Below are 27,468 nucleotides of genomic sequence, written 5' to 3' on the forward strand. Positions count from 1 at the left end.
CTGCTCACACTGCCCTAATTCCACGGCCCTGGCACCTCTTCCAGTTGTTATGTCGGCAATCTCACAGGACACAGACTGCCCCTTCTATATTCAAAGCGGGCTGCCTGATGCACAGTTCCACCCCAGCTATCATCCATCATCTTAATTCTTCCGGGGTGGAACTCCTGCTGTCCAAACAGCGAATCCGTCGGGATTCGATTTACTGAGAATCACGACGTTTTTAGAGGGAATTTCCAGGACAACAAAAACAGCCCACTGTATTTTTAAGCACGGTGCGATTTTGTCACTTCACGCCGTCAATCCCCCGAGTTCGCTGTCAGTTGCCAACTGCCGGCTCTTCCCAGCTACCTCCCAACTCGCGCCTTCGCAGCCGCCGCCTCAGAGCCCTTCAGCACCAACGGCCGCGAGCTGCGGCGCGAGGCGCGGGCGGGAAAGCGGGGTGGGAAAGTGGGGCACGAGCCGAGCGCGCGGCGCGAAGGGGGCGCCAGGTGAAGGCGTGGCGCGAGCGCGTCCCCCCTTTCCCCCCGCCCTCCCGGCACCCCCCACGCGCCTCTCCCCTCCCCGAGGAAGCGGAAGTGGGTGTCTCGCGGCACCGGAAGCCGCTCCGTCTTTCCGGTGCGGCGGCGTGCTCGGGCCGGCCGCGGCAGCCTGTGCCGCAGTCATGAGCGTCCCCGCGTTCATCGACATCACGGAAGAGGACCAGGTCCGCTGTCGGGGGGCGGCCCGGCGGAACTGCGGGCAGGCGCGGGGCGGCCGGGAGGGGAGCGAGAAGCGGGAGGGCAGCCGTTTGCCCGCGGCGGGCCCCTCCGCCGTAGGAGCCGGGCCTCAGGCTGGGAGGCGGCTCCGGCCCTGGGAGGCCCTGTCGTGCCGGGGTTGCCGCGCTCCTCGCCCAGCGGCGCAGCTCGGGTGGGAAGAAGCGCGTTGAAGAAAGCCCGGGTCCGGAGAGACGCCTGGTCTTGGCGCTGCCTCTTGAGGAGCTGCCACCTCCCTCATGCTTTGCTCTGTGGTCTCTTCTGCAGTGCTTTGTTATGAAGTGATAACTACTTCAGTACTAAAGCAGTACGTGTCATGGGCTTCGCCTGTTTTTGTCTTTGCACTCTGTAGTTGTGGCACGTACCCACTGTGAGAAAGCTCAGCAGTGAGGTGATGCTCTCAGTTCCTGCCTCACACTGAACTGGTGTTCGGGTTATATGCTGTTGTTGGGGAGAGGGCGTGCTATGGGATACTGGGTGATGCCAAACAAGGTTAGCTGCTGCGTGAGCAGCAGGGGAAGAGAAGTGATTGTGGAAGAAAAATCTGAAAGAAATTCTGTTACTTTAACATCGCTGTTCACAAACCGGCTGTTTTGGGTGTTCCTTTTAAGGCTGCAGAACTTCGAGCTTACCTGAAGTCCAAGGGAGCTGAAATCTCTGAAGAAAACTCTGAAGGGGGACTTCATGTTGACTTGGCACAGATCATTGAAGTTTGTGATGTGTGCCTGAAAGAGGATGACAAAGGTTTGTCACTTCAAGTGTCACCAGTTCTGCTAAACATACCACAACTCATGTTTTCAAATGAGTAACTGTGAGCAGAATTTAGAGCTGTGTTGCATTGCTTGCACGTTAACACATGCGTATTTGTGAAACTGCAGGTACTTACTTCCAGCAAGGCCATGTGAAATTTGCATTTGCTCTGCCCCTCCCTTCTTCCTTTGAAGGAGTCAGCAGTGGAGTGAGGCTGTGCTTGTTATGAAGGCACCTGAGTTGTATATGAAACCAGTTTTCCCTCTAAGAGTTATTTGATAAAGACTCAGGGCTAGTTAATGTTTCTGGTGACAGATCAAACAGGTAGCAAAACAGTCAAGACTAAACGTCTGCGACTAGGAGACTAGAAGACCATGTTGAGCCGAATCTCTTGTATATTCTGAAGAAAACATTGGCAATGTTGGTGTTTTATCTTTTGCAGTATTTTGCAAAATGAGTATGCACAGCAGAGGTAACTGCAGCACCAAATAGCTGCTACTGATGATGAGGGTTGCTGGCAATTCTAAACAGCTGCATATTTTGTTCTGTGCAGATGTTGAGAGTGTCATGAACAGCGTAGTCTCTTTGCTTCTGATCCTGGAACCCGACAAACAAGAAGCACTGATTGAAAGTCTGTGTGAGAAGTTAGTGAAATTTCGGGAAGGAGAGCGCCCGTCCCTCAGGCTGCAGCTGTAAGTATTTCACAGAGAAAGGTGAGGCAGTGCTATCTTGCAGAGTGAGTGCATTATTTTGTGCATCTCTCTAAATCAAAGCATAGGATGTCGGATTAAGATTTGTCTGTTGTGGGGAAAAATGTAAAAAAAAAAAAAAACCAAAACAAAACAAAAAAACAACCTGAATACTACTCATCATAAAATCAATTACTGTTATACTTTCTTTGCTAAGTATTGTGAACTTAAAAATGCACAGAGCTTTTGGCTTCTCTGCTGGAACCTGTTATAAAACTGAACACTGTTACAATTCAGCATGGACTTATGGTGCTGCCAGGTGCTTTGTACAAGCACACGCATGACTGGAAACGTTGATACGCATTCCTTTTTTCCTAAATGTTTTCCTAAGCCTTTTTAACTCAGTTTTTTGTTGTTTGTGGTTTAGACTGAGCAATCTCTTCCATGGTATGGATAAGAACACTCCTGTGAGATACACAGTGTACTGCAGCCTTCTTAAAGTGGCTTCATCATGTGGTGCCATCCAGTACATTCCAACTGAATTAGATCAGGTAATTACTGTGGTGCTGCAGGTGGTGGCCTCTGTATTAACCGCACTGCATTTCACTAAGTATTACTCGGAGTTGAAACAGGCCATCTCTTCCTGCTAAAAATTGCTAGAGCCTATGAAATAGAAATGTAGAACACAAAACCTTTTACCTTTTAAAGGTCTACATGTGGAATCTAGATGGAGCTGCCATTTATTTTTTGTCTCTGCTTCTGCCCATAGTTCCATGGGTGTTTCTTGCGATATAACGACAGCGAGGAGCTTAGACCAGGAACTGGGGACATGGTGTTCCATGCTCTGGAATCACAGAGTATTGGAATTTCTTGTCCTTAAGGAGTAACACAGAGAATGCAGACTTCTTGTGGTGAAACTTCTACATTGTACATGGGGAGCCTGCTAGTCAGAGGATGCAGAGGATAGATCTCTGTGAAAGATTCTTTTGAATCCTTTTCTGCTTGAGAGTCAATAACTACAGTTTTCTTTTAGCTTTTTTCCAGTGCTTCCTTTTCACTTGTATTTTACTTAGGTCCGAAAATGGATTTCTGACTGGAACCTCAGCACAGACAAAAAGCACACTCTTCTAAGGCTGCTGTATGATGTCCTCGTAGACTGCAAAAAGAGGTATAAAAAACAAGGAATAGATCACTGCGTTTTACATCGATGTACTGCAAGTCATATTAGGAGAACTGTTTCTCATGGCACCTGTAAAATTAATCTGAACTAATAATTCAGTCCAAATATATCTGTTGCTTTCTCTTTTGTTTTAAGCAGTCTTGCATTAAACCGTCTCTTAGAGAATATTAATTAGTAGTGAATCAGCTACAGACTCCCAAAATAAAACTATTCCTTTTTGTAAATGTTAATCTTCAAGCATGGTAGTGTTATGCCAGGTTTATTAGGCATAAGTTTAATTGCACTTTTGACGTGTTGGTGCATGGCAGTGCTGTCTCTTTTAATGACTTTGGGAGGCTTATCAATCACAGTTAACGGAATCAGTCTTCTAATATAAACATTACCTTTAAGACAAAGATTTCTAGCAGTCATCAAAATTAATGTCTGCAGAATACCTGCTTGACTATTTTAAATCATTATCCTGGATCGTAAGAGGCATCTTTGATCTAACAAACTTGGCAGACCAGTGTGTTCTGGCATGTAAAGCAATGCTGTCTGTACCGTGCCTGTAAATTAGTGTAAATCTTAACTGAGAGTTGTCATCAATTAATCTTGGATACGTGCTAGGGTGATTAGAATGTATTGGCCAGGGCTGTTGATACGGGCTGAAGTGGTTGCAGCATGTATTCCACAACTGTATGGCCCTGTCTAAACTGTCCCTGCTGCGGGTTGTGGCAGGAGGGAGAGCAGCATTTCCTGTATGTGCATGACACTGTGCTGCTGCAGAAGGAAGAGCTTCTTTCCCCGTCCGTTTGTCTGTGTGCACACGCTGCTGCAGGCACTTGTGCAGCTGTACAGTGGATTGGATGGGGAGGTGACCTTTCTGCGGAAGAAAGGCAGGTGTGGAGCTGTCACAGTAGGAGGAGAGTTTTTTCTGGCAGGAGAGTTAGCTTATTCTGGCCTCGTGCAACTGTAGCCTGCAAACGCTGTGTCAGCAGAGCAGGATCATTTTTACTGAATCTCCATTTAGGGGTGATTAATCCTCATGGAGTTGTTACTCTGAGCTGCAACATGAAGGCAATTTCCTGTCATTAACGTTAAAATGCTTTTGCATTGATGATGCTTCATAACAGATTTAAACTGGTCAAAATCATTGCAAAAATGTTAATTGCACTTCATATACAACATAGCACTTCTGTTTTACAGGATTACACTCATAAGCTGTAATGCTCTTACTCCTGAAATATTTCTCATCCTATTGATTTATTCAGAGGTTTTAATTAGCTCTTCCCATATTTCGTAGCGAATTATGTTTTAACTAGTTTTACTATCAAAATATGTGAATTAAACTTCTAGCTTTTGTTCTCGGTGCTACAGTAAGCTTACTGCCAAGGTTATTCAGCAGTTAGCTGCCCAGTTTCAGAAAAAAATGACATTTTTGCTTACCAGTAATATTTTTTAAGTGAGGCATTAAAAACTTCTACAAACTCTGTAATATATTACTTCTGCACTCGGTGTCCTTTCCATCTGTTGCAGTGAGCTTTGCAGTGAGTAGAGCAATTTTTCAGAGCACTTACACTCTTCTCCAGGAAAGAAAACAAGAAGTGACCCCAGCACCTTTGACCTGGTTCACTCTCCTGGATCAGTGGGCAGTATTTGCAATCGTATGGGAAACGCACAGCAGCATTCCAGCTGTAGCACACAGGAATGCTGCTCGGTGCAGCGGTATGGGAAGATAAGTGGGAACTGAAAAATAAGCAGTAAAAATCATACCTCAGTTACTTTGTTGATTTATGATCAAGGAGAAAAAAAACGTTGTTGAAAGGAATGGGATCTTGGTCCTTTGGCTTCTTTTATGTTTTAACTTCAGTTCATGTGGCAGAAGAGGTGGCTTTCCCCAGCCAACTTGGTAGCAAACAGCTCCTGAAAAGCTTGTTTTATCGAATCTTTTCCATCCCTGATGGAAGTTTCTTTTTTTCTGATGATCAGAATTGCCTTGAGCTCTTTGAAGAGGCACTCTTATCTTTCCATCGATCGGCTAAAGAAAAATCGGTAGCGGCAGCTGGAAAATTGACAGCTGGTGTTGCGTGTTTCTGGGTTCTTGTATTTGGCAAATGAACTTTGCCAGAGGTTAGTTACTTTCTCTGCTGCTTATGATTGATTCTTGCCATAAAGGTTCTATGGTAGTTTTCTGTGTCAGCTTGCTTAACGTTCAGCACTTGCCTAGCTGTGTTGGTATGAAACTGCTAGGTAATCCAACCTGTTTTCTTTTCCAGTTACAGGTGAAGTTTTGCAGGCAGGCATGTCTTGTTTGCAGCCTAAGAGGTGTGTTCTCCTACGAGGCCCTGAATTTCATGCCAGGCTCCAGCCCGATGTAGCTTAGAGTTTTAGCAGTAACCTTTGGCAAAATGGTGACCTGTCTTAGTGCTTTAAACACCGTGATGTGTAGTACTGGTGTGATGCTGAATAGAATCAGATGAAGGAATAAAAGGAGTAGAATGATCCTGACATATTTGTTGAGACTCAGAAGAGTTTCACACAGGAAGCTTGGGAGCGAAGACCAGGCAGGGGATGTGAGCCCAGCGAGGTGGTGGGTGATGCATTTCAGCAGTGGCGACAGCAGTGTGAAAGACAAGCCATGTTCTGGTCAGCTATGCAGGTTTTTACGAGTGCAGCGTGCAGGCTCTTGTTCACCTCTGGCAAAAATGGATAGCAAATGGCAGTGATTGTGCTGAAAGTTGTGTTTTGTAGCTGGGAATTTGATCTATTAGACAGTGTTACTGTGCTCTTTGTAGTTTTCATGGAAATAAATAGGAAGGATTCGTTTTGAAGCAACTTTATATGTGCAAAGCTGCCTAAATTTGTTTTATTTCACTGTTACGTGGCTATCTGTTCTTCTGCACACCAGTATCAGGTGCCATGCCAAAGCATAGGCTGACCTCTTGAATTAGAGATAATGCCTTCTTCCTGTGATGTCTGAGTATTTGCACTGCACATCTGTGAGAGGTGGGAGCACAAAACATCGGTGGTATCTTTGGGAGCACAAAACTTCACTCTGCAGAGAAGCTGTCAAATAGCAATTTTATGAGTTTTATGATAAATACCCGTATAAAGGTAGTCATTGAACTATGGAAAAAAAAAGCAACGGACATTCTAGCTTGTGCTGCCACTTAGTTAAACCCATATGGGACGTGCTGATAGTGTTGTGTAGGTTTAGTCCTCTCTTGTGCAATTTTTGCCATTGCTTTAAGTAGTTAAAGCAACTTGATGCATTCTTGCTGCACAGTTTATTCATCTCAGGAAAACTTTGTAGGTCCACTAGACCCTACTTATATATGTGTTTCGACTGGAATACTGTTAAATTTCTTCACAGGGGGAAATTCCCTGTATCTGCAATTGAAGCACTTTGAAGGAAGAATGTAGCTTTGCATTGTAGCTCAGACAGAACAGCATCCTTCCTTCCTGTGCCCTCAGGAAGTACTGCACGAAGGGGATCCCAAGGATACCTGCACCAAAGCAGTTGCCAGACTGTATGAATGCACGGGGAATTTCTGCAGAGCTCCTGTTCTTGTTACCAGGTGTTGGTTGTATCTGCACCCAGACCCTACTGTGTCCGTATTAAGTACTAAGGAGGCATCAATGAAGTCTGTTGTCTGTCTGGACAAACTATCGCAGCTACTATCTTCGTAGTTAATGAGGATCCCATAAGAAATAGGATGATGCTTTTTGTGTTTTGTTTTATGGCTGAAGACTTTGTAAAGAAGCATCAGAAGTTGCTGGCCTCACTAGTGGTGAGAACTTACGCATAAAAATAAATAAAAATTAATTGAAAGGACACAGTCTCTTTCTTATCTGTCTTGGAATGGTTTGCAGTAACACTGAGCTGTTTAAAAAAATCATCTGGGTAGACAAGGCTCAGAGTTTACTCCTTTTTCTCAGAATGAATGCTTTTTTTTCCCAGAAGCTGTCTGTCAGCACAGCGTTGGGAGCTGCTTGCTTCATGGCAGCCTGAGTTGCTTGGATTGCTGGCCACTTAACTGCATCAGTGAAACGAGCAGCTCTCACTCTGAGTACTTGGAGACAATCTGTGAAAGAAGAAAAGGGAGCTTTTACGCAGCTATTTTTCTGACCATAAATATTGTTGAAGATATGCCGTCTTACATTTGAAATAAACTTTGCAGTGCTACTTATTCTGCAATGATTAAATCCAGATGTGCATAAGAGGAGCGTTCTAGTGAACCATATAAAGCTGTTCCTAGCTCAGAAAGCTTTTTCCATAACCAGCAGGTAATTTATCAATTTAAGAGAATGAAATGAAGGGTGAAGATAAACATTTTGTAGAACAAGAATTGAAAGAATACATCTAGTTAATTTGTTCTTTCCACTAGAATTAAAATGGATCATCTACATCTTTTCAAGTGTAATTTAACTTGACCTGCAACATCATGATGGAATTATTTAAATATTTGAGTGTTTTGGAAGTAGTTTTTCAGCAGTCCTAAGGTGACTTTGTTTTTCTTCTCCAGCGATACCGCAGCAAAAGTAATGGTGGAACTGCTGGGGAGTTACACAGAGGACAACGCTTCCCAGGCTAGAGTTGATGCTCACAGGTAATGCTGCCTTCCTGGCTTCCTCACAAGTTTTTACTGTATTGCAGTATCGTGTCGATGGCCTCGTGTGAAAGAGGATGGAATGGCCTTGTTGGCAGAGGCCTTTTTTCTGTGGCACTGCTGGCCTGATGAAGGGTTTGCAGCCTATGGTAGGTTTGGGTGTTTCTAGGTTCACTCCACAGTGGAAGCACTCAGGAATAGTGCTGCTCACTGCTGAACTTTTGTAAAATAGGTGGTTTACATCAGGTACCTCAACGTATCCAAAGTTGATTTGGCGTCCTGGATTTCAGATTTTTTTTATTTTTTTTAACTTGCTGGTTATTTGAATCTTTAACTTAAGCGTTCTTTTCAGATAGCACCTTCTGTTGAAATTATTGCTCTCTTTTCTAGGAGCAAATGCTAAGAATATGAAAAACAAATAAAACTTCTCGGTGGATATGCTGGAAGTAAAATTGGTTCTTAACAGTGTGTTTTCCCAAAGGCAAAATTCTGCATTCTGCCTGCCACTGCTCTGACTAACGCAGGTTTTTAGTGAGTTACATAGATCTGCTGTGTGTGAAATAGCTTGTACGTAAGTTTGCAGAAAAATCAGGACTCGTTTGGAAAATTAAAACATCTGTGCATAAGAAAATGAAAACGTCAGTGAGCACCATGGAGGCCTTTCGGGTCTCAGAGAACGTTCCTCCTTAGAGCTGACCGCACTGCTGAGTCCAGGCAGACTTGAGGTTCTTCTGGGCGTGCGTTACGTGGCAGGGTCGTGGTGTAGGCCATCAGCACTGCTGCAGCACTAACAGTCTTCTGATGTGCTGTCGAGCAAATGCTTTCATCTAGAGTTCTAGAAACACTTTAGGACTGTTTATAGTCTGGAGCTGCAACTGATAAATCATAGGTCTTGCAGTGTTTGGTATTGAGGTTTTCTCTGCTTTATGTCACATGTTCAAGTATAATTAATCTTCCTAAACGACTTAATTCTATGAAATTTTAGGAGGACAGTAAAAACACCACGAGGAATGAAGGTTTGGCTGTAATAAATGTACAGTCGGATACGGTAGGTTCATCTGTAGTCCTACCACCTGGCGAACTTTAATTGTGATGTGGGGCAGAGTACTGAGCGTTTGCTCTCTTGTTTTTTTCCAACTGTGAAGCAAAGATTAAAGTTACTTAGGAATGTGACATGCCTCATATTTAAGCGTAGTTGACAACCCTGGAATATCTCCTGGAAAGCAAAGAAAAACAAATGGAGTTGCATTTAAAATGTGTATTGCTGTGCAAGTAATTATCTTTCTTTTCTAATTAGATGTATTGTACGAGCATTGAAAGATCCAAATACCTTTCTCTTTGACCATCTTCTCGCCTTGAAACCAGTCAAATTTTTGGAGGGCGAACTTATTCATGATGTGAGTAGCTTTCTCTTTAGCAAGCTGGTTTAATGTCTTAGGAAGCCCGTGCTTCGTTAGTGTCTGTGGAAATTCATTGGAAGAGTGGTCTGCGTCATTAATCTCGAGTTGCAATGTACTATTGTTTAAAAAATGTTCTTAGAATCAGAAAATTAAAATGTTACGTGTAAGATGTGTAACAGAAAGCTTCCCTTCAGAAGCTTTGGAAGATGAGTTACAAGTTGCACCTTCACCATGAATTCTTTTGGCAAAACTGTCTTTCTGATCTGAGAAAATAAGCACAGCACAGATTGCCCTTGGCTTTCAGTAGGAGACTTTTGAAGAACTGCAGCTTTTATTGTTATGGGGGTTGTTTATTTGTTGGTTTTTTCCCAGTTCAGTAGTGTTTACGGTGTTTTATGTGTCTGTGCATTCTCCAAAGAGGGAAACAGAAAATCTTTAAACTATTCTTACATTTGTTTTCCATCTTCTAGCTTTTGACAATTTTTGTAAGCGCTAAGCTAGTATCCTATGTCAAGTTTTATCAGAACAACAAAGACTTCATTGACTCCCTGGGTAAGTTTTCAAGTCGTTGTATTTCTGACATGGCTTAGATTATAGAACCTGCAGAGGACTTCAGTTCCAACCCAAATATCAAAGACAGAATTTTAATAGTGATTTTTTTTTTTCCTAAACAGTGGATCAGACTGTAACCTCTCAGACTAAGTGTGGTTTCTTATATATGCTAGAACAAGCTGTTTTGGGGGTTTCAAATAGAATCTGTTCTTCTCCACTTCATTCCCTTAAACCCTTCGGGAGGGAATATTTACTGCATTGGTACGTCAGGCTGGGTCGGAGATGACAACTCCAATAAGCGAGACAGCAGCTTGTGTAAATCTCTTCACAGTGTTTTTTTAATGATCAGTAACTTTATAACAGCAAATACCTCAGATAGTTGCCCTGAACTGCAAGGTAAGAGATGCAGGCAGTGTGCTGTGTGCGCGTGTGCTGATGCGTTAGACCTGGCAAGTCACAGTCTGTCCCAGTTAATTTGTTTCATCACATGGAGCGATGTGATGGAATGTTAATGTCAGCACCCTCTTTATTTACACACTGTGGAAAAAAGGAGTAGTAATTAACACTGTGACACTCCCCCGTTGATGTGTAATTGACTGTTTCAAAGGAGCACTGGTTCATAAGCTATTGCGTGCATTAAAATTACGTTTTTTATATTCCAGCTTTTTAGGACAGGGGTCAGTGACAATGCAGAAATTGCTCAATGATGCAGATTTTTTTATTACTGCATTAAGGTTTTGACATATTAGTAATGAATAAATGTTTCCATAAAATCTGATTTTTTTTTTTTTTTTTATAACTTTGATTTTGAAATGACACTTGAACACGAAGTGAATGCATTTGAATAAAGGCATAGTTTTGCTAAAGCTGAGTTTAGTGCAGCCTTTTAACATATGCATTATTTTGTTTAATGGAGTGTGGTATAATTCTGGGAATAATTACCCTCAAAAGTGCTGGTACTCTGAGTATTAAAATAATAGTTTTGTTCTTTTTTTTAAAGATAAAAATTAGCAGCAAGTTTTCAGTAGTTCGTACATGTGTGCACAGGATAACATGATCGCTTGTCTCTCTATCTAAACATTCACTGTGTGGACATTTTATACTTCTCTTTCTAAGGGGAGAGATTTTTTTATATAGCAGTTACTTTTATGTGTTGGAATGGTTTATCAGTTTGGTACTCGCCTGTGGAAGTATTAGCTTAAAATGCATCTGTGCTTATATCTGTACATCATACAACAGTCATCATTTATTTTGCTTTGCCTTCCTGTATCTACGTTTAACTGTGAGTATAAGGTCTCCCTATTTTCAATATGTCTGGTATTCAGGTGATCTAGCAAAACCCTTCAATATCTGTACAGCTGTTTTGAAAAACCACCTTCCGCCTTGCCTTGATTTCTCACCTTCTTTGTGGTGCACTCAGGAAATTCTGAATGCCTTTCAGCTGTGGCTAAGGTAGAGATTCTGAAGCAGTTCCAACTGCAATGCTTGGAACTTGGTCTACTTCTTTCAGCTATGCCTTCTGAAAAGCAGCGGCAGGTCAATGCAGAGCACAGTATGATTGTTTGAGGAGGCATTCAGCACTGCTCTAAAACATCCAGATCTGTGCCCCAAAACACGTGTGTTTAATCATTCTCTTTCTCTCTCCCAATTCTCTCAAGTGTTGGGCTTCAAATAAAGAAGGATGTTGTTAATTTCAGAGCTGTTGCAAAATCAGCTTGGTTTGGGTCAGAGCCAGTTAAGATTGGTCCACGAAAGCTGTGCAGTGAAGGCTCCTACAGGTGGCTTCAGTTGGTTACAATTTGTTGTTTTATTAATGCTGACAACTTAGGCCAGCAGTAGCATTGTCTGTGTCAACTGAGTCGCCCTAACATGTCCACATTTAATCTGGTATTATCAGCAGCCTTTTTCAGAAAGTTAATCAGCATCTCATTTGCATTTGTTAATTAGGGTTAATGCGTGCTAATTGATTTTTTGATGCTTGTAGATTTCCATTAAACTCAGGTATATTTTCTGATGCTCCTCATTCGTATGAGTTATAGTGATCACGTTTTTGTTGAATTGGTGCCAAATAGGGAGCCTGCATCATAATTACAGCTAATTAACACAACATGATGTCCTCTACTAATGTGCTTTCCTATTAGAGTACGGATGTTATAAATTCCAAACTTAAATATTTAGTGAGGCCGTGTGGATGCTTATAATGTCACTCCAAAACCAAATGATTGCTGCTCATTTTAAAGGAACCTCCAGTGAAGCCTAGTTGGTGCCACGGAGAACTTGATAAAGAAAGGCCTTGGCTCATCCAAGGGCAGCTCTGTTTGCCTGCACTTTTTCAGGAGAGAGAACTCAGCTTTACCTGTGCAAGCCCAGGGTTCTGTTCTCAGAGTTGCCATTCATACTACCTTGCAAAAGCTCTAACACATCTTGGCACCTGTTTACATGCTCTTGCAGAGCACTTTTTTTTTTTTAGATAGTAGAAGCAGTGAACATGCATGTAACTTAGTGCTTTTGTAATACAGTGTAAGCAGCTACTCAGAACACGTGTTTAGGGGACAGAAATGTTATGCTGCTGAGCCATGACAGTCTTTTAAAGTACATACATGTGAATGAGCAGTGAGGCTGGAGGAAGGCTTTGACATCACCAGGTATTTTTCTTGCAGTGCACTGCTATGCTTCCTGATGATCCAACTAAAAACATCACCTGTGCCCTTACAGCCCAAGTTCTGTAAAGATGATGTCCTCAGTGGTTCATAAAACTCTGCACTCTCTTCCTTTTGGATATTCATTTTACTGATGATTGGGTCTTGGTGAATTCATGAGTAAAGTAGGTGCTTTAGCAAGGAGGATGCAGGAATAAATATTACCAGGTAGAATGTTTTCACTATGTGAAATTCTAAATTATTGGAAGAATATGTAGTAAAAACCATGAAAAGTAAACTAGGTATTCTTGAATTAATATCCATAAACCGTCAATACTTTTCACACAGGCTTGTTGCATGAACAGAATATGGCAAAAATGAGGCTACTTACTTTCATGGGCATGGCTGTAGAGAATAAAGAAATATCATTTGACACAATGCAACAGGAACTTCAGATTGGAGCTGATGATGTAGAAGCATTTGTCATTGATGGTAAGAGCTGTACCAAGTACTTTATACAGTGCTAATGAATTGTACCCTATATAGTCTTCTGAGCTAATATTAAACAGTGAGAGAAATGTTTAATTCTATTCCAGTATAGAAGTATCTGTAAAACTTTTGTGCTTGAATGTATGACTTTGAAAGAGTTACTTTCTTAGTCATGGGAAACATATTTCAAATAATTCTGTCTAATAAATTGTTTACAGGTTTGTCACCTGGTGTTGTTTGCTGTCATTAAAACTATTGGTTTGTAGGAGTATTTATTATTTTTATAAGCTTCTTGAATAGTTCAGTTTGACATCGATAAGAGCAAGATACATCCATCTTATAACATCATTTTGCATTTCTGCCTATTGAATTGTTAAAGCTGGCAGCAAAACAATGTTAGGTGAACTACTGTTTTATAGGAGGCTTATGCAACGTGACATCACCCTGTCTTGAAAATAGGGCTTAAAACAGCATTTCTTTTTTGCAGCTGTAAAGACAAAGATGGTATACTGCAAAATAGATCAGACACAGAGGAAAGTAGTTGTCAGGTAAGACTTAATTCTTCGTAGCATGTTGTAGAACTTAGTGTGTTCTAATTATTTCACTTACAGTTGTAGAATATTTTAACTAGAGGCAAGGTATTGTTCCTAGCACTTGGTGATAGTTAAGTAGTTGCTATTTATCATAATTTTATTAAAGCTCAGACTGAATGTGATTAGCTTATTTAATGAAAGAGTCCTATTTTCCAGCACATTTCATTTAATGACCTAATAGTGACAAGAATACTAATGACTAGGTTGCTTTAAATATTTGGGAAGGCTACAGAATTCTGTAACTGGTGAAGTGCAGCTTCTTACAGAAAATAAAAACTTCCCTGCTCACGTGTGAGATTTAAGTAATGCTGTAAAAGAATTGCTAGGCGAGTATTACATCTAATAATCACCTGATCTTGTTTTACTTCTCTAGTCACAGCACACATCGGACTTTTGGAAAGCAGCAGTGGCAGCAATTGTATGATACTCTAAACACCTGGAAACAAAATTTGAATCAAGTCAAAAACAGTCTTCTCAGTCTCTCAGACACCTAAAGCATAACCTAGAATCGTCTTGCAATAGATACATTTTATTCAAAACCTTGACCATGAGTGAATGTTTCCAAAATGTATACAATTGGTTTGAAGAAGATGAGTATTCTAAAGTGGAACAGAAAAGCAATAAAATGTGGGAAAATCTCTTGTTGATTTTCTTATATAATTAGAAATAACTGACAGTAGCAGTACCCTGTTTCTTTTGTTCTTGTTATTTATTTAGGTTTCTCATATGAAGATTGCTGTTTGACAAGAGGTAGGGGGGGGAGGGAGGTGAGTAAAGTGATGGTGTAAGTAACTGAAGTGAGAGGTTACTGTTATCCTGGAGGAGGAGGAACATGAACCAGAAGTGAGACTTTGTAAGTCATACCCCAGTTTGAGTGGGAAAAGAGGCATTGTTTTCACAGAACCTACTACAGCAACCCTAAGTGGCACGAGTCCATAAGAACAGTTATGTTTTGCAGCAGTGTTCAGAAACAGAGCAGACTGTCAACACAGACTAGAAGATCTGGGCACTGGTTTAGCACTGCGTAAAGTCTTATTACAACATCTAACTTGTGAACTTTTAGCTTCAGGCCAAATTCATAACAACTTGCTTGCATTTGATTGTAGAAACAGATTAATTAATAAGAGTCGCATCTATTTTTAAACAAACAGTGTTTAGCCTGTAGTAAGTGTGGAAGTACATGAATATACACTACATAGGAATAGCTCTACCAACTTGGCTTATAGAAGTGCTTTATCCATCTCCTACCACTGCTTTTTACTGTCTTCATATTTTCTTTTTCTTGATGAGCAAAGTCTTTCCAAATTGATGAATTTCTCAATTTCTTCTGTTTGATTTTGTACAGTGGAATTATGAGTAGGACATCTGCCCTCCTCTCCCAGCGTTCTTCCACTTTGTGCTGGAGTTACAGTCATGGGAGATGACTTCTGCTCATTCAAAGCAGTAAATCCTTCTTTCACCTGTCAGGAAAAGAAAAGAGTGATAGTTAATAAAAAAAATTCAGATACAGATGTTCAGATTGCTACCAATAATGTGACATTAAGCACGCAGGGAAGTGTGAACAGAAAAATAAGTCAATTGGAAAGAGTGTTTTATTTGAGATGCTTACTTCAGCTTGAAAATGGAAGACTTGATAAATTTGTAAACCTAACCTTTACACAGGACTTGATGCAGAAGAGAACGAATAAAAAAGACAGCCTTGCACTAGAATGCAGATTAGCAAAATAAATAGTTCAATTAAACAGTTTAATGTTGCAATTGACACTTCCAGTACTGTGCAGTAATTTGATTAACTAAACCCAAAATCATGAGGTTTGTAGTGTTAACTCCCTCTCTGCTTAGCTTTGTAGGTGAGAAAACAAACATCATTAACTGAAGCAAGGTCTGTAAGCATTTGGCTTTGCATGTTAAAGACCTTTTTGTTCTCTGAATAGCTTTAATTACTGTTTCATATATATCCAAATCAAGCAACAAATCAGGGAAGCGGTTTTTTTGCTTGAACAATGAGCTTTCTCCACATAGCCCTACGCTGCGTGCCTCCTGGGGAGGCCAAGATGCTGCAGCAGCCACAAGCTCACAACAAAAAGGGGTTACATGGAGCCAGCACTGCAGTGGTTCTTGGGATCTCAATGTAACGTCCAGGAAGTTACATGCTAGGGCGATTCTATTTGACATGGATTGTGAGGTGAGGCCCTGTTGAGCCATTTTTGAACACTGGGTAACTGGCCTAACTGCTTGTAAGCCACAGTCTGAGGGCCTGTTTTCAGTTTAGCATAGATTTTTTTTTTTTAAACAGACTGAAATTTAAAGCAGGGTAATTTGTAGTGCATCACTACATGCTGCTACATGGACTAATAATTAAAAGACTTTCCTTCTGCAGCATACAATCATTTCTTGAAGTTTAGAATACAAACAATGCACATTGTTCAATTTACCTATTGGAAAAAAAATGCTGCCTGTCAAATTAAAAATCCTCAGCATTTTCACAATGAAATGCAAGTAAAGCAAGGCCTCTTACCCTGTTTTTCAGTGTGGGCAGTAAGTTCTCTTTAGTACCACGGGGGGGACATGTATGAAAACACACTTATTTTAATTTTCTAAGTGCTGCGTTTTGGTTAAACGAGATTATCCAAGTGGAAGAAGGCATAAGGCTGTCCTGTTATAAATGTGCAAGTTGGTCAAAACAACTAAACTGAGCAGAAAAAATAACTGCTGAGCCTCCTCTTAATCTCAACAGCTTTTACACGTCAGTCATAAAAATGACAAATTTAAAGAAAGAAGGTATTAGAACAGCACCAGTACAAAAGGGAAGGAGTGGTCTGCAATGTCCCAGGCTGAGACTTCATAGAGCAATTGCTTGGAAAATAATCTAAGGTCAAATCAGCAAGGCACGCTGTTCATGTCCATCTCAGCTTTTACTTAGCCTGCACATAGGGAGCTTTAATTTGGAGGTGATGTAGTAGTATAACCACCAGCAGACAGTGAAATACAGCTTTTTACTTGCTGTTAATTAGGCACTTTAGTCCACCTCTTTCCAGAATTCTCAGCTGAAAAAGCAGGGAAGAGCAAGAAGAGTGTTATCATCAGTTCTTGTCTCCACCTCAATAAGAATAAAAAGCAGGAGGCACAATATCACCACCACATTTGGTATTCTGCAGAAAATCCACCTCATTCTCATGCTCAAGTATCGTTACATGAGGAAGGTTGAGTAATTTAATAACAGTAGTCTTAATTTCAGAGAACATGAATGCTAGCAGCACGTAGTAGTAAACGTGATTATGTTTAATAAAAATCAGCCAGTTTTGTCATACTATGTCTGCATCCTGGTCTCAAATCTCATCCAGAAGAGACAGCCCAAACTGAGATGCTCCTCTAGAAGCTATTCTGGAAAAGGAGGCCCATTGCAGTTGTAGATTATTCTATTGCTCTTGAATATGATTAGGATTTAACATGGATCTAAGAATGCAGTATGAGGCATTGCTAGTATCACCCTGAACAAACCTGTCTTCCTGGAAAACAACAGCTTGCTTTTCTGTGGTCTGCTTTTACACACACACCTGGTACCATAACACTAAAACAGTAAGGCAGCTGAACACGTGGTATTCTGTCATTGCTGCATGGCATAAACTGATGGGCTGTCATTCATAGACTGGCTGAATTTCTAAGCCATTCACAGACTTTTTTTTAAAAATAAGATGTTCCTATCAAAGAAAGGAAACAATGATTTTATACTTCTCCATGCTACTTTTTTTTTTTAAAAAGAAAAATCTCTAGGTGATGATTTTTATTAAGGTACACAATGAACTACCCTCTTCTTCCCCTCCCGAACAGACTGGTTAGCATCTGTTTGATTCATACGCTGTGACTTTTTCCTGCTGCTTTCTATCAACCTTAATTGTGAAAAATGGTGCCTCGTTGCCCTTTTGGTATTATTTTGGAGATTGACTCAGTCTTAAAGTATCCAGATGTGTACAGTTGTACAAATATCTGTGGAATTAGCTCACTGAGGTCTGGTCCGCAATATTTTTAATTGACTTACATGTTCTGTGGGAAAAGAAGAATCATAAAAAGTCTTTGGCATAGCATTCCATTCTTCAGTAGGGTCTCCCTGGGGGTCTCGGTGGATACCAGAGGTATTCCAAGTGTCGGCGGCTCCCTTAGAACTGGTAGAACCTGATTGACGAAAAGGAAATGGTAACAACTGCAATTTAGTCTCTAGGCACTAATTGTCAAGTAACTAAATTTCTGGCTTACCTCTGATGTTAAAAAAAAATAATAATTTTTGTTTTCATCACTGAATCTCTGTTGCAGGCTTTTCCCTCATTTTTCTTTCAGATTCTTCTGCAAAGATGAGGTACTTTCCTATTCTAATCAAAGATGTTTCGTGTCACTTTCACATATTAAGTTAACAATATGAAAACTGGGATTTATACAAAATATAAGCATTTTCGGTACGCTGACTGAATATACATTTTATTAAACAGCACACCTCTAAGACTCACCTTCTGGTAATGATTATAAAGTATTTAATTACTGGCATCCTGACATAATATTGCAGGATGACTTGTAATCTTGTAATAGGGACATTCCAAATACAAAGCTGTATAGACAGACAACATCCTTAAAATAAGGAGTCTTTTCTTGTAAATAGATAATATTTCATGAGATCAGGCCATAGCTCTATGCTGAAGGTACAAAGCACAAACAAGTAGATCGACTGTAGCACTGTAAGGCTGCAGTCCTGCAGTGGCTTTACGCACTGCTAGCAGCCTCCACTGAAGCCAACAGCAAACTACTTACAGAATCAAAACAAGCATACTTCAAAATTACTTATAATGCAGTCACTTTTTTTTCTCAGCATAGATGCCTGTCAGTTACAGATATAATAGTAAAATCATTACTTTGCAGAGGCAAATAAGAGGAGAGTTCTCCAGGAAGGTTCTGCCCACTCTCAGTTAATTCCTCTACTCAGTGCAGTGTGGCTGCTGGAACAGAAATGTTGTATAAATAGCAGATTGCATTGTCGTTGGGCAGTAAAAGGAGCTCCCTCAAACAGGATTACTAAACCTCAGTGCTCAGTGTTTCATGTGGCTAGCTGTGCCTTGGTGAGGAAAAATAAAAGCAAACATAGGAACACATCCATGCTGATTCCACCCCTGGTTTGCCATTTGGGAAAATATTTGGAAAAAAGAACCACAATAAGTCTTGGAAGTTGCAGTGCTGAGTGTACTGCAATGAAAGTAGGTGCCCTGTCAGTAAGATTTTTCTGCTCTCCAAGAGGCAGGCAAGCAGAAGTAGGGCCCTATATAAATTAGGCAGAACAATGAGAGGGAGAGGCAGATCTGGGACCCAACCCAAGATCTTCAGCTGTGAAGTTTTGCCAGAATTAAAAGAGGCCTGGTGACTGTACTGGTCACTAGGTAACTCATTTGTGGAAGCACAGTCATATTCAAATCCCCACTGGCTCCTTTGGATGAACTTGTTAGACTCACTTCTTGGAATTACCCTACTTTGCATACAAGAAAAGAAGGAACAGCACACGGATTAATTTCAGATAGCACAATCTGTTCTAGCAGGAAAAAAAAAATCCATGTGCAACATCACATAACTCTGCATGGATTTTCTTGAAACTGCTTCTGAAATTCATGTTACTAAGAAAAATGAAGCACTGTCTTGAGATCAGGGTTCTGCAACCACTACTATTGTCTCAGTGACAAAGGCTCATCTGAAACTGAACAAAACTGAACTGAAAAACTTGTGTCAGTGTACAGAAGTGTGCAAGAGCTACGGCTATGGGAACAAAATAACCTAAATTCAGAACACCAGAACCATGTTAGGAAATCAGGCTGCTGGTTTTCCAAGTCATTGCCACTGGCTGCCAAACCTTGGAGGAGTCAGGGGGCAGGGTGTCCATTCTGCTCTTCATACACGCAAGCAGCAAAGATGAAACAGACACACACACCCTGTAACGTAGTCCTGGCTCTCCTAAAAAACATCTAAGCACCCAAAGTTCCATTCTGAACAAAGTTAGGGGCTTTCAGTTCTTCAAAGACTAAGAAAAGTTTCTCCAAACTTGCAGAATACAGGGATTAGAAACAACCCATATGCAAGCTTTATTTTGAGAAAGGGAGACAACACCAATACCATTTTTTATTCTGTCCAGTCACTGAAGTAGAAGAATAGACCTAAATGCTGCAGTTGATATACTTTGGAAACAGAGATTATATGTATTATTTTACTTTGGCACGAGACTACATTTAATTAGCAGCTAGTTTTTATTGTAAAGCAAATCTAAAATTGCACCCTTCCACATTTTTGTAATCATTTAGAAACGTGCAGTGAAATATTTACTTTTTTGCATAGACAAAACACTGCTCAGAAAATGACCACCAGCAACAAAAGATGGACGAGCCCACTGAGCACTCCTACCAGCCAGCTGTGTTTTGCAGTGCCTCCAATGCTATCAGCTCCTTTCACATTCAGCTCGCTCAGATGGTTCCAACTGTCCATCTGAACCAAAGATGGACAATAAAAATGGGTAAGTTTCCTCTAACCACGATTCAAGGGAATATCTGTTGGTTCATAAATCACCCTAATTTTTTTTTTTTAAATGTGAAATGAGAGCGCTGAATGATTCCGAGAACCTGCTCAGTGCTTTTCAGATCACATGCAAAGCACTGATGAAATACACCCTGCATTAGAGTTACAAACACCTATAAAAATTCCATTTGAAACTGCCCTGCTTTTCTTTCACAAAGGAAAAATGAACAAAAGTTTATTTAATCAAATAATTAATCAAACAAAAACTGCTTAGCTACATTTATATGATACATTGAGAACTCTCATAGTATTTTTCACTGTTCTTTTTACAGTGAGCTTTCTACAATTACACTGCACTGCTTAAATGCAGAAATTTTGTAATTTGGTTTTAAATTTAAATTTTTAAAAAACATATTTAGTGCAATATACAACACCACACATGCAATATCTTAACAATATCCATACTTCTCTTTCTTACCTGGACCTGTTTCTTTCCTGCCAACATTCTCACCGATGTTCTGAAATGCTCTTGAGATCACCTTTTTGTTTCCCACTAGACACGGCAGTTTCTCCTTCGAAACAGAAGGTTCTTGGGATGATGAAGTCCACGTAGCCTGACTTCTCATTTGATTTACTCTTGAACAAGAGCTGAGCTCTAGAAATTTGAAGCATACTGAGGTTTTCTCAGCTTTTTTATCTGAAGTTGAAAGATCAAAGGATGACCTTCCACTTACATTTACTAGATTTCCAGATGTTCTCATGGATAAAGAGCACGACTCTTTCAGGTGACCCTCAGCAGACTTCCTTCCTGGAACTGTACTGTGCAGCGAGTCTTTCTTCTGTTTTAACACAGTGTTATTTATTGAATTATCATTAACATCCAGGGAATGTCCATTTTTGATGGACTGTTTCTGAATTTCTTCATTAAGTTTATCGGCACCAATTCCATCTGCTGGGACTTTTTGAACAGTTGTGTCAAAATCATCCGCCTTCACTGGAGTCACGGCTTCAGCATCCAAGGTACTTCTGTCACCTCCTGATTGCTCAGTGCTGTCGTGTTCAGGTTGTTTGCCGTGCACATCTCCCACATTTATTCCTTTATTTATTTTTGGGAGGCATACACTGTAAGTACCTGTAAGAGGCATGTTATTACCATGTTCTTTTGCAGCTTGATCAGTACTTGCATTATCACGATTAATGGCTAGTAAATTTTGAGCATCCACTGCTGGAAAACCAGTATGCCTTAGTGTACCACTTCTGTTGCTGTTTGCAGCATTATCATTGTAACTTTTGTCCTCAGCATCTACAAGCATCTGTTTAAAAGGAAATTTATCTCTAGGTAAACCACTCAGCTGTAACAAGCTTTTTTCTATCTTACACGATCTGTTATCCACATCGTTGTCACTGTTCAGCAAGTTACATTTCTGGTATTCTGTCTGATAATTTTCTTTAGCATAAGATAGGATGCCAAAATAGAATTCATTCACTTGATGATTACCTGCATTTCTTTCACACACGGCACTCTTCTCAGTGCAGACAGCTGCTTCACACTCTTTTCTGGATGCTTCGGTTGTAAGAACACCGCTGTTGAGTTCTATGAAACTTGACTTCTTGTCTGCCTTAGTAGAAACTGATTCACGTGTAGCGTTGCACAGTTCTTGGTTACTAGAGATCATCTCTTGACTTACATTTTTCTCACAGACAATTACTCTGTCAGTAGCATCTAAAAGAACCTTGCTTGTTTCTGTGTGATGCGCTGCTGCTGGACCAGTGCTGTCCTGTAGCTTTTGTTGTAAATTCACACTGTTTCCCTCCAGCAGCACTCCACATGTTGTTCCTAGGCTTTCTGCTTCTTTACATTCAGTGACATGCATTTCTGAGTCCTGTCCTGGGGTAATTAAATCAGTATCTGTGCAGAGGGTATTCCTGGGAGAAGCCTCCCTCTGCTTCCCTTCCGAAGGGCTAGCTGCATTGATTTCGTCCTTAGAACTGCTGTCAAGAACTTGTAACTCTGTTAGAGTAAGTGCATTTCCTAGTTAGTGATGGATCACCAACACATTAAATAGAACATTGTTATTACAGATTTCTAATTAAGATTTCTAAAATACTGACTTAAGATTAGTATCAATAGATTCTTCTCTTACATTACAGTAATATTTCAATCCACATAAAAATATAGAAAAAATTACTTAAGATAAATATTATTTTATCATAATTTGCTAAACACTTATGAACTGTTCAAAGAGAAAATATCTTAACACTCTGTGCATTTTAGTTACTGATTGTATTGAAAATCTATTGAAATATTTCCCAACTAGTACTTACATTATTAAAAGGTCTTAATTGGGAAATTATAACACTTAAATCAACCTGCTTTTTGTGTATTTATATAAAGTTTGTAAGCAGTCTACTATTTACCTTCTTGAAAGTGGCATGTTTAGTTAATAAGAACCACACCTGCTGAACTGACTATGTTCATACAGCAAGGAACATACTGGAATTTGATGGCAGTGAGCCAACAAGGAATAGCTAAAGCACTTCACTAATCTGAAAGGTGTTTTCTGAAAGTACACGCAGATAGTATGAGCACTGATCCTATAAGGCGATCATTTTACAGTTAATAATTGCTTAAGTTCCCACTCCATTTCTACAATGCAGCAAAGTATTGAAGACTATATGGTCTTTAGGCTTCAAAAAAAAGTCACTTACTAGAGTTCATCAAGCACTTTGTATAGAAAAGCATCATGATCATCCACGTGAACAAACACTGCAAGCACTCTTAGGCCTGTTTTTATTGTTTTACAGGAAAGGGGAAATCTTTCCTGGGTTTTCCTTCCCAACTCCTCTGTATACATTATTCTTCCTAACCTGTGCCCACTCGGCTGGAAGACAGCAGGAGATATTTTAGCAGCTTGAGGAGCAACAATACAGAGCTTGCTTGATGTCCCAGGGCGGCCACTAGAAGCACTGTGCTTTCCTACAGAGCCTTGGGAATTTATCACAGACTGGCATTACTGACATCAAGAATTTACTGCTGTTAGAAACACATTTAATTTGGGATTCAAACATCTTCTTATGCTATACTGAAATATTTATCCCTTTATCAACAATACTACTTATCTCTTCTAGCCAGGTAATCTTTTTACTTTGTTCTATCTGGAACTCTTCAGTGCTTAAGGAGAAGTTCACCGCGTTTTTTACTTCAGTTTCATCTTCATGTCCAAAGTTATTATCTTTTCTTAGTATAAATGGCATACAATCGTTTTCTTTCTGAATAGTCTGTATTTCACTGTCTTTTGATTGTTCTTGACCACTCTAACATAAGAAGGAAAAAGATGATACATATTTTAATAACCTACTACAGTCTCTGAATTCATTTCACAATTCTGATAGAAACAGAAAACCATTCTCCTGAAGCATATAAAGTTAATGTAAATGGAGGGGGGAAAAAGCTGGTTAGGACTGTAGAAGAGCAGGAAACAGATTAAGCCTTTCTAATCTCTGATCACAGTCCACAAAAAACAAATTACACAAGTCATTGGTTTTTCAGAGGAAGGAAGATGTTTTCTGTGTGCACTGACTGGATGACGCCCTCTGCCTGCAGGTGAAATCAGTGACCTGCCCAGTAATTATATGTAGAAAACACCCACATGATCGCTAATTATGCTCAAACTCACACACACCTATTACTTTTTATTTGTTTCCAACTCACAAACCAGCTGGGATTTTTTACTCAGTTTCATACACAAATAAGACTTAGGAATTTGCTCTGCCCATTCCTCATTCCCTCCCAGGTGGATTTTGAATCTGAACAGTCCAATTCAAAAGGATTGGAACCCTGAAAGGTGTCTAATTCCATTATATTATGTTAAAACTGTCAGCTAAATAGTGAAGAAACTACCTAAATGAACAACCATCCACCCTTTCCCATAAAAAAAAAAGGAAAAGAAGAAGCATCCATCCTTTATCTGCAACTGAAGGCAGGAGCACATGCTGGCTCAAATAAAAGTAGGTGGATGTGGGAGGGAGCAGGGGCACTGCTGACTCCATAAAAGGAGAAAGGAAAAGCTGAAGATACTTGGGTGGCTGCAGGTGTTAGTGAAGGAAGGAAGGTTGGGATGTGGGAGGGAGTTACAAGTGCTGTACTTGGGCAGAAGATGTTTGGGGAGGACAGAGTATACTGTAAAATGGAGGGAGGCACATACAGAACCTGGTCAAAATTGGATAATCGCGATGGTAAGGTAGGAGATGATATACAATAGAAACCTGCAGGAAACAATTTTCTACAGGTCACATAAACATCTTTATGCTCCCAGCTTAATTTATTTGGGGAAGAGTCATGCAAATGAAGGAGAGGTCTGAAATTAGTTTTTAGTTAGCTTTGCTTTCTGACTATATGCAGCCTTGGCTCTATGCTTTCAAGCTTTTCTTTTCCAATACAAGAACTAAGAAGTTTCTTTCACGAAAGCTGTAATTCTTTCACAATCTCTTGCTCCTAAGAGCTGTTTCTATAGACAGATACAGAAAGAAACCCAATATAGCTTTCTTCATATGGGTACAGAATGACTGCTATGCCACAACTTACATTTCTTGTTACAGGATGAACTGTTGAACAGATCTGAAAAAACATGAAATATTTTTAGAAAGCGAGAAAGGTTACAATTCCTTTCCAGATCTTCAGATGGACTGAATACATCCTTCAAAAATAAGGGCTAAGACGCCTAAATTGAAATGCCTAAATATCAAAACTCTCCAACACAGATTTGATTTTATTCCCCCATTGCCATAATTTAGTAAAATATAGCTGTGCAACATGCATATACCTAAAATGACCTTTCCCCCAACTTTTTACATACCATTAAATTCAAAACCTTTTCAAAACTGCATCTCCCTGTACATGTAAAAGCACAATAATAATTTGCCACTAGGTATAGCTCTGTTCTCTAACACTACACAGCTGTTTACTGTCTGTAATACTAAATAAACCAAGCATGTAGCATGATAAACTAAACTGGTGCATAAGTCAACAGGAGTTGTAATTATTCGGGTTCAAATTTGCTCTGAAGTGAGAACTCACATTATACTTATTTTTAAAAGAAGGCTTAATTTCTGTTCCACAGATGATCAGTATGAAGTTTACATACATGCTAACCGTCATGCCCCACAAATAATCACAGAGACTTCAGATTGCACTAAGTGTAAAAATATATGCATGTGTATTTCCCTCTGGTATTCCTTCACCCAAATCACAGCCAACACTTCACCCTTCTGTGTCATCTTAGACCCTGACTCATTACTGATACAAGATGAAGTTCCACAATTAAGACTAATCAACATGATCTCCAGCAGCTCCTGTAATTTCCTACCAGTGTTGCTCTGGAGATTGGCCTAACTTATCTAAGTTTGAAATCTTATACAGTGGTGTGGCAATCCACTGTAAAATAGTTAAAGATACGTATTTAGATGTCATCTCAGATTTTTTCTCCAGTTCATAACCATATGTTTTAAGCATATCTACTTTCAAACACATAGGATGATCTCAGGAAGCACAAGTACAGCTTATCACAGAACTCTGATGGCATGATTTGATTCTGAATCCTAAATATAAATTGTATTTTAATTCAAAGAAACTGTGATTTTTCAGTTACACAATTCGCACTCTCCAGAGTATCTTGGAGAATTCATGCAGATTCTGCATGATGAAGATGGTGTCAAGTTTAATTTCCACAGCATTATTAAGTGCATCCTAGACATGTGTGTAGTCATGTGCGTGTACGTTGGAATGAGTGTGGGAAGAAATTCACTTAATTTCTTCCAAATTCTAAGGTCGTTTCAGTTTCTCATTTTACATTTTATCTACTCCTCAAAAGACGTGTAGTTACCTACTGCCTCCCTAACACTGAAAGAGAAAATCTGTGGAGGCGCAAAATGACTTCTTCCTCCTTTGAAGGATAAACCATTATCCGAGTGGAAAACTGAATGGAACAATGATGTAGACAAAACACTGCCAAATAACAGAATATACTCCATACGCAAGGAATTCTTCTCTTACAGCTTGTAACCTTGGTTTTTCCATCTTATAAAAGACTGGAATATAAATCTGCAATCCAGTTTAAGTAAGGGGTAACGCTTATCTACAGTGCTGCGTGCTGCTCCTTTTGCTTCAAAACACCACCTCCACATGCTTAACCACTTAATGACTTTACATACATATGCTGAATATGGAGCTGAGCGTGGACTTGGCACACCCAGCAATGCAAGCTTAAAATGGGATCCTGGATCACTGACTACATCAGAGAAAATTTTAGGCTTCAGTATATCAAAGGAAGATCGCTGAAAGCCAGACTAGGAAAACTATCATGTCTCTCCTTCTCTAAACTGATTTATAAGAAGTGCAAAGTACTGCAGCCTTGAGAGGCACTCGCCCACCTGCAGATTTTCTACTTGCTCAGAACGCTGGTTTCCCTGAGGAGGATAGCAACCATCAGGATGTCCCCGGACTTCTTTAAGGCTATTTAGCTCATTTCTAATGGTATCTATCTCTCTTCTCAAATCTTCCTCCTACAATAAAGCACAGCACACAAACACAGACCCCTTACTGCATGTTCAAATACAAAAACACTATTTATCAACAGCCTAGCAAATTAATGTATTCCCTTAGAAGAAAGTAGAGATAATAAGGAATTCTGTGTACAAAAGACAACTCAAGCTTTTCATTCACACCAGGATTTTAATCCCATTCTAATACCACACAGACTATCTTTTTTTATTAACTGGCTCAAGACTGTTATTTGTAGCTTTTTTCCCTTTTTCTGTTTAAGAATAAACATGTTAGTAAATATTCATTCTCTACCCCATTTTCAAGGAACCGTAACCATAAAGGATTTTCTTGGCACTACTTCTGTAATAGCCTCAAGAAACCAACATTCTTCAGTGAGTATACAATAATTACATTTTTCTATTTACAATGAAAAATGATTGCAAGACAAATTGTAAAAACAACAACAAGCAAGCAAACAGAGCAATTTTTCAGAGATACTCTGATTTGATTTACAACTATTGCCAAAGCATTGTGTAATATTAATGCTATCCATGACTACTCTGTTAAGAAATTAAAAGTCCAAATTCAGCCACAGCAGAAAAATGGCTGCTGGAGTGGGGAGCATCAGACACAAAGACAGACGTTATCTTCTAAAAGGAAGGTGCAAACATTCCTAAGAAGTAAACGTGGAATTCCCATGTCTGCACAGGATACTATGGCACAAGACACTGCTAGAAATCAGGGGTATCGAATA

At 39.9% G+C, this 27,468-nt stretch overlaps 2 protein-coding genes across 3 annotated transcripts in view; one reads left to right on the forward strand and one right to left on the reverse strand.

The window, feature by feature from the left end:
• Nucleotides 1–661: 661 nt before the first annotated feature.
• EIF3M (eukaryotic translation initiation factor 3 subunit M) lies at nucleotides 662–14,177 on the forward strand (the record flags this gene model as incomplete). 2 transcript variants are annotated; one of them, XM_079537816.1, is made up of 11 exons in its annotated part: nucleotides 662–703; nucleotides 1,364–1,496; nucleotides 2,056–2,194; nucleotides 2,619–2,742; nucleotides 3,265–3,359; nucleotides 7,877–7,960; nucleotides 9,258–9,357; nucleotides 9,831–9,912; nucleotides 12,900–13,043; nucleotides 13,528–13,588; nucleotides 14,007–14,177. In XM_079537816.1, 11 exons carry the CDS (start codon nucleotides 662–664, stop codon nucleotides 14,125–14,127), a joined length of 1,125 nt encoding a protein of 374 aa, XP_079393942.1. In that variant the 3' UTR covers nucleotides 14,128–14,177. The 2 variants fall into 2 exon arrangements, with proteins under 2 accessions (XP_079393942.1, XP_079393943.1); XM_079537817.1 differs by lacking the exons at nucleotides 1,364–1,496; nucleotides 2,056–2,194; nucleotides 2,619–2,742.
• Nucleotides 14,178–14,877: 700 nt separating this feature from the next.
• The window catches only part of CCDC73 (coiled-coil domain containing 73), a gene marked incomplete at both ends in the record, with an annotated part of 53,142 nt that continues 40,551 nt past the window's right edge, over nucleotides 14,878–27,468 (reverse strand). The window contains 6 exons of the mRNA XM_079537018.1: nucleotides 14,878–15,093; nucleotides 17,673–17,806; nucleotides 20,652–22,184; nucleotides 23,320–23,488; nucleotides 24,759–24,791; nucleotides 26,603–26,734. Coding sequence (XP_079393144.1) covers nucleotides 14,878–15,093; nucleotides 17,673–17,806; nucleotides 20,652–22,184; nucleotides 23,320–23,488; nucleotides 24,759–24,791; nucleotides 26,603–26,734 — 2,217 coding nt within the window. The remainder of the gene's footprint in view (nucleotides 15,094–17,672; nucleotides 17,807–20,651; nucleotides 22,185–23,319; nucleotides 23,489–24,758; nucleotides 24,792–26,602; nucleotides 26,735–27,468) is intronic.

The sequence above is a fragment of the Tetrao urogallus genome (assembly GCF_951394365.1).
Source record: "Tetrao urogallus genome assembly, chromosome: 6".
NCBI lineage: Eukaryota > Metazoa > Chordata > Aves > Galliformes > Phasianidae > Tetrao > Tetrao urogallus.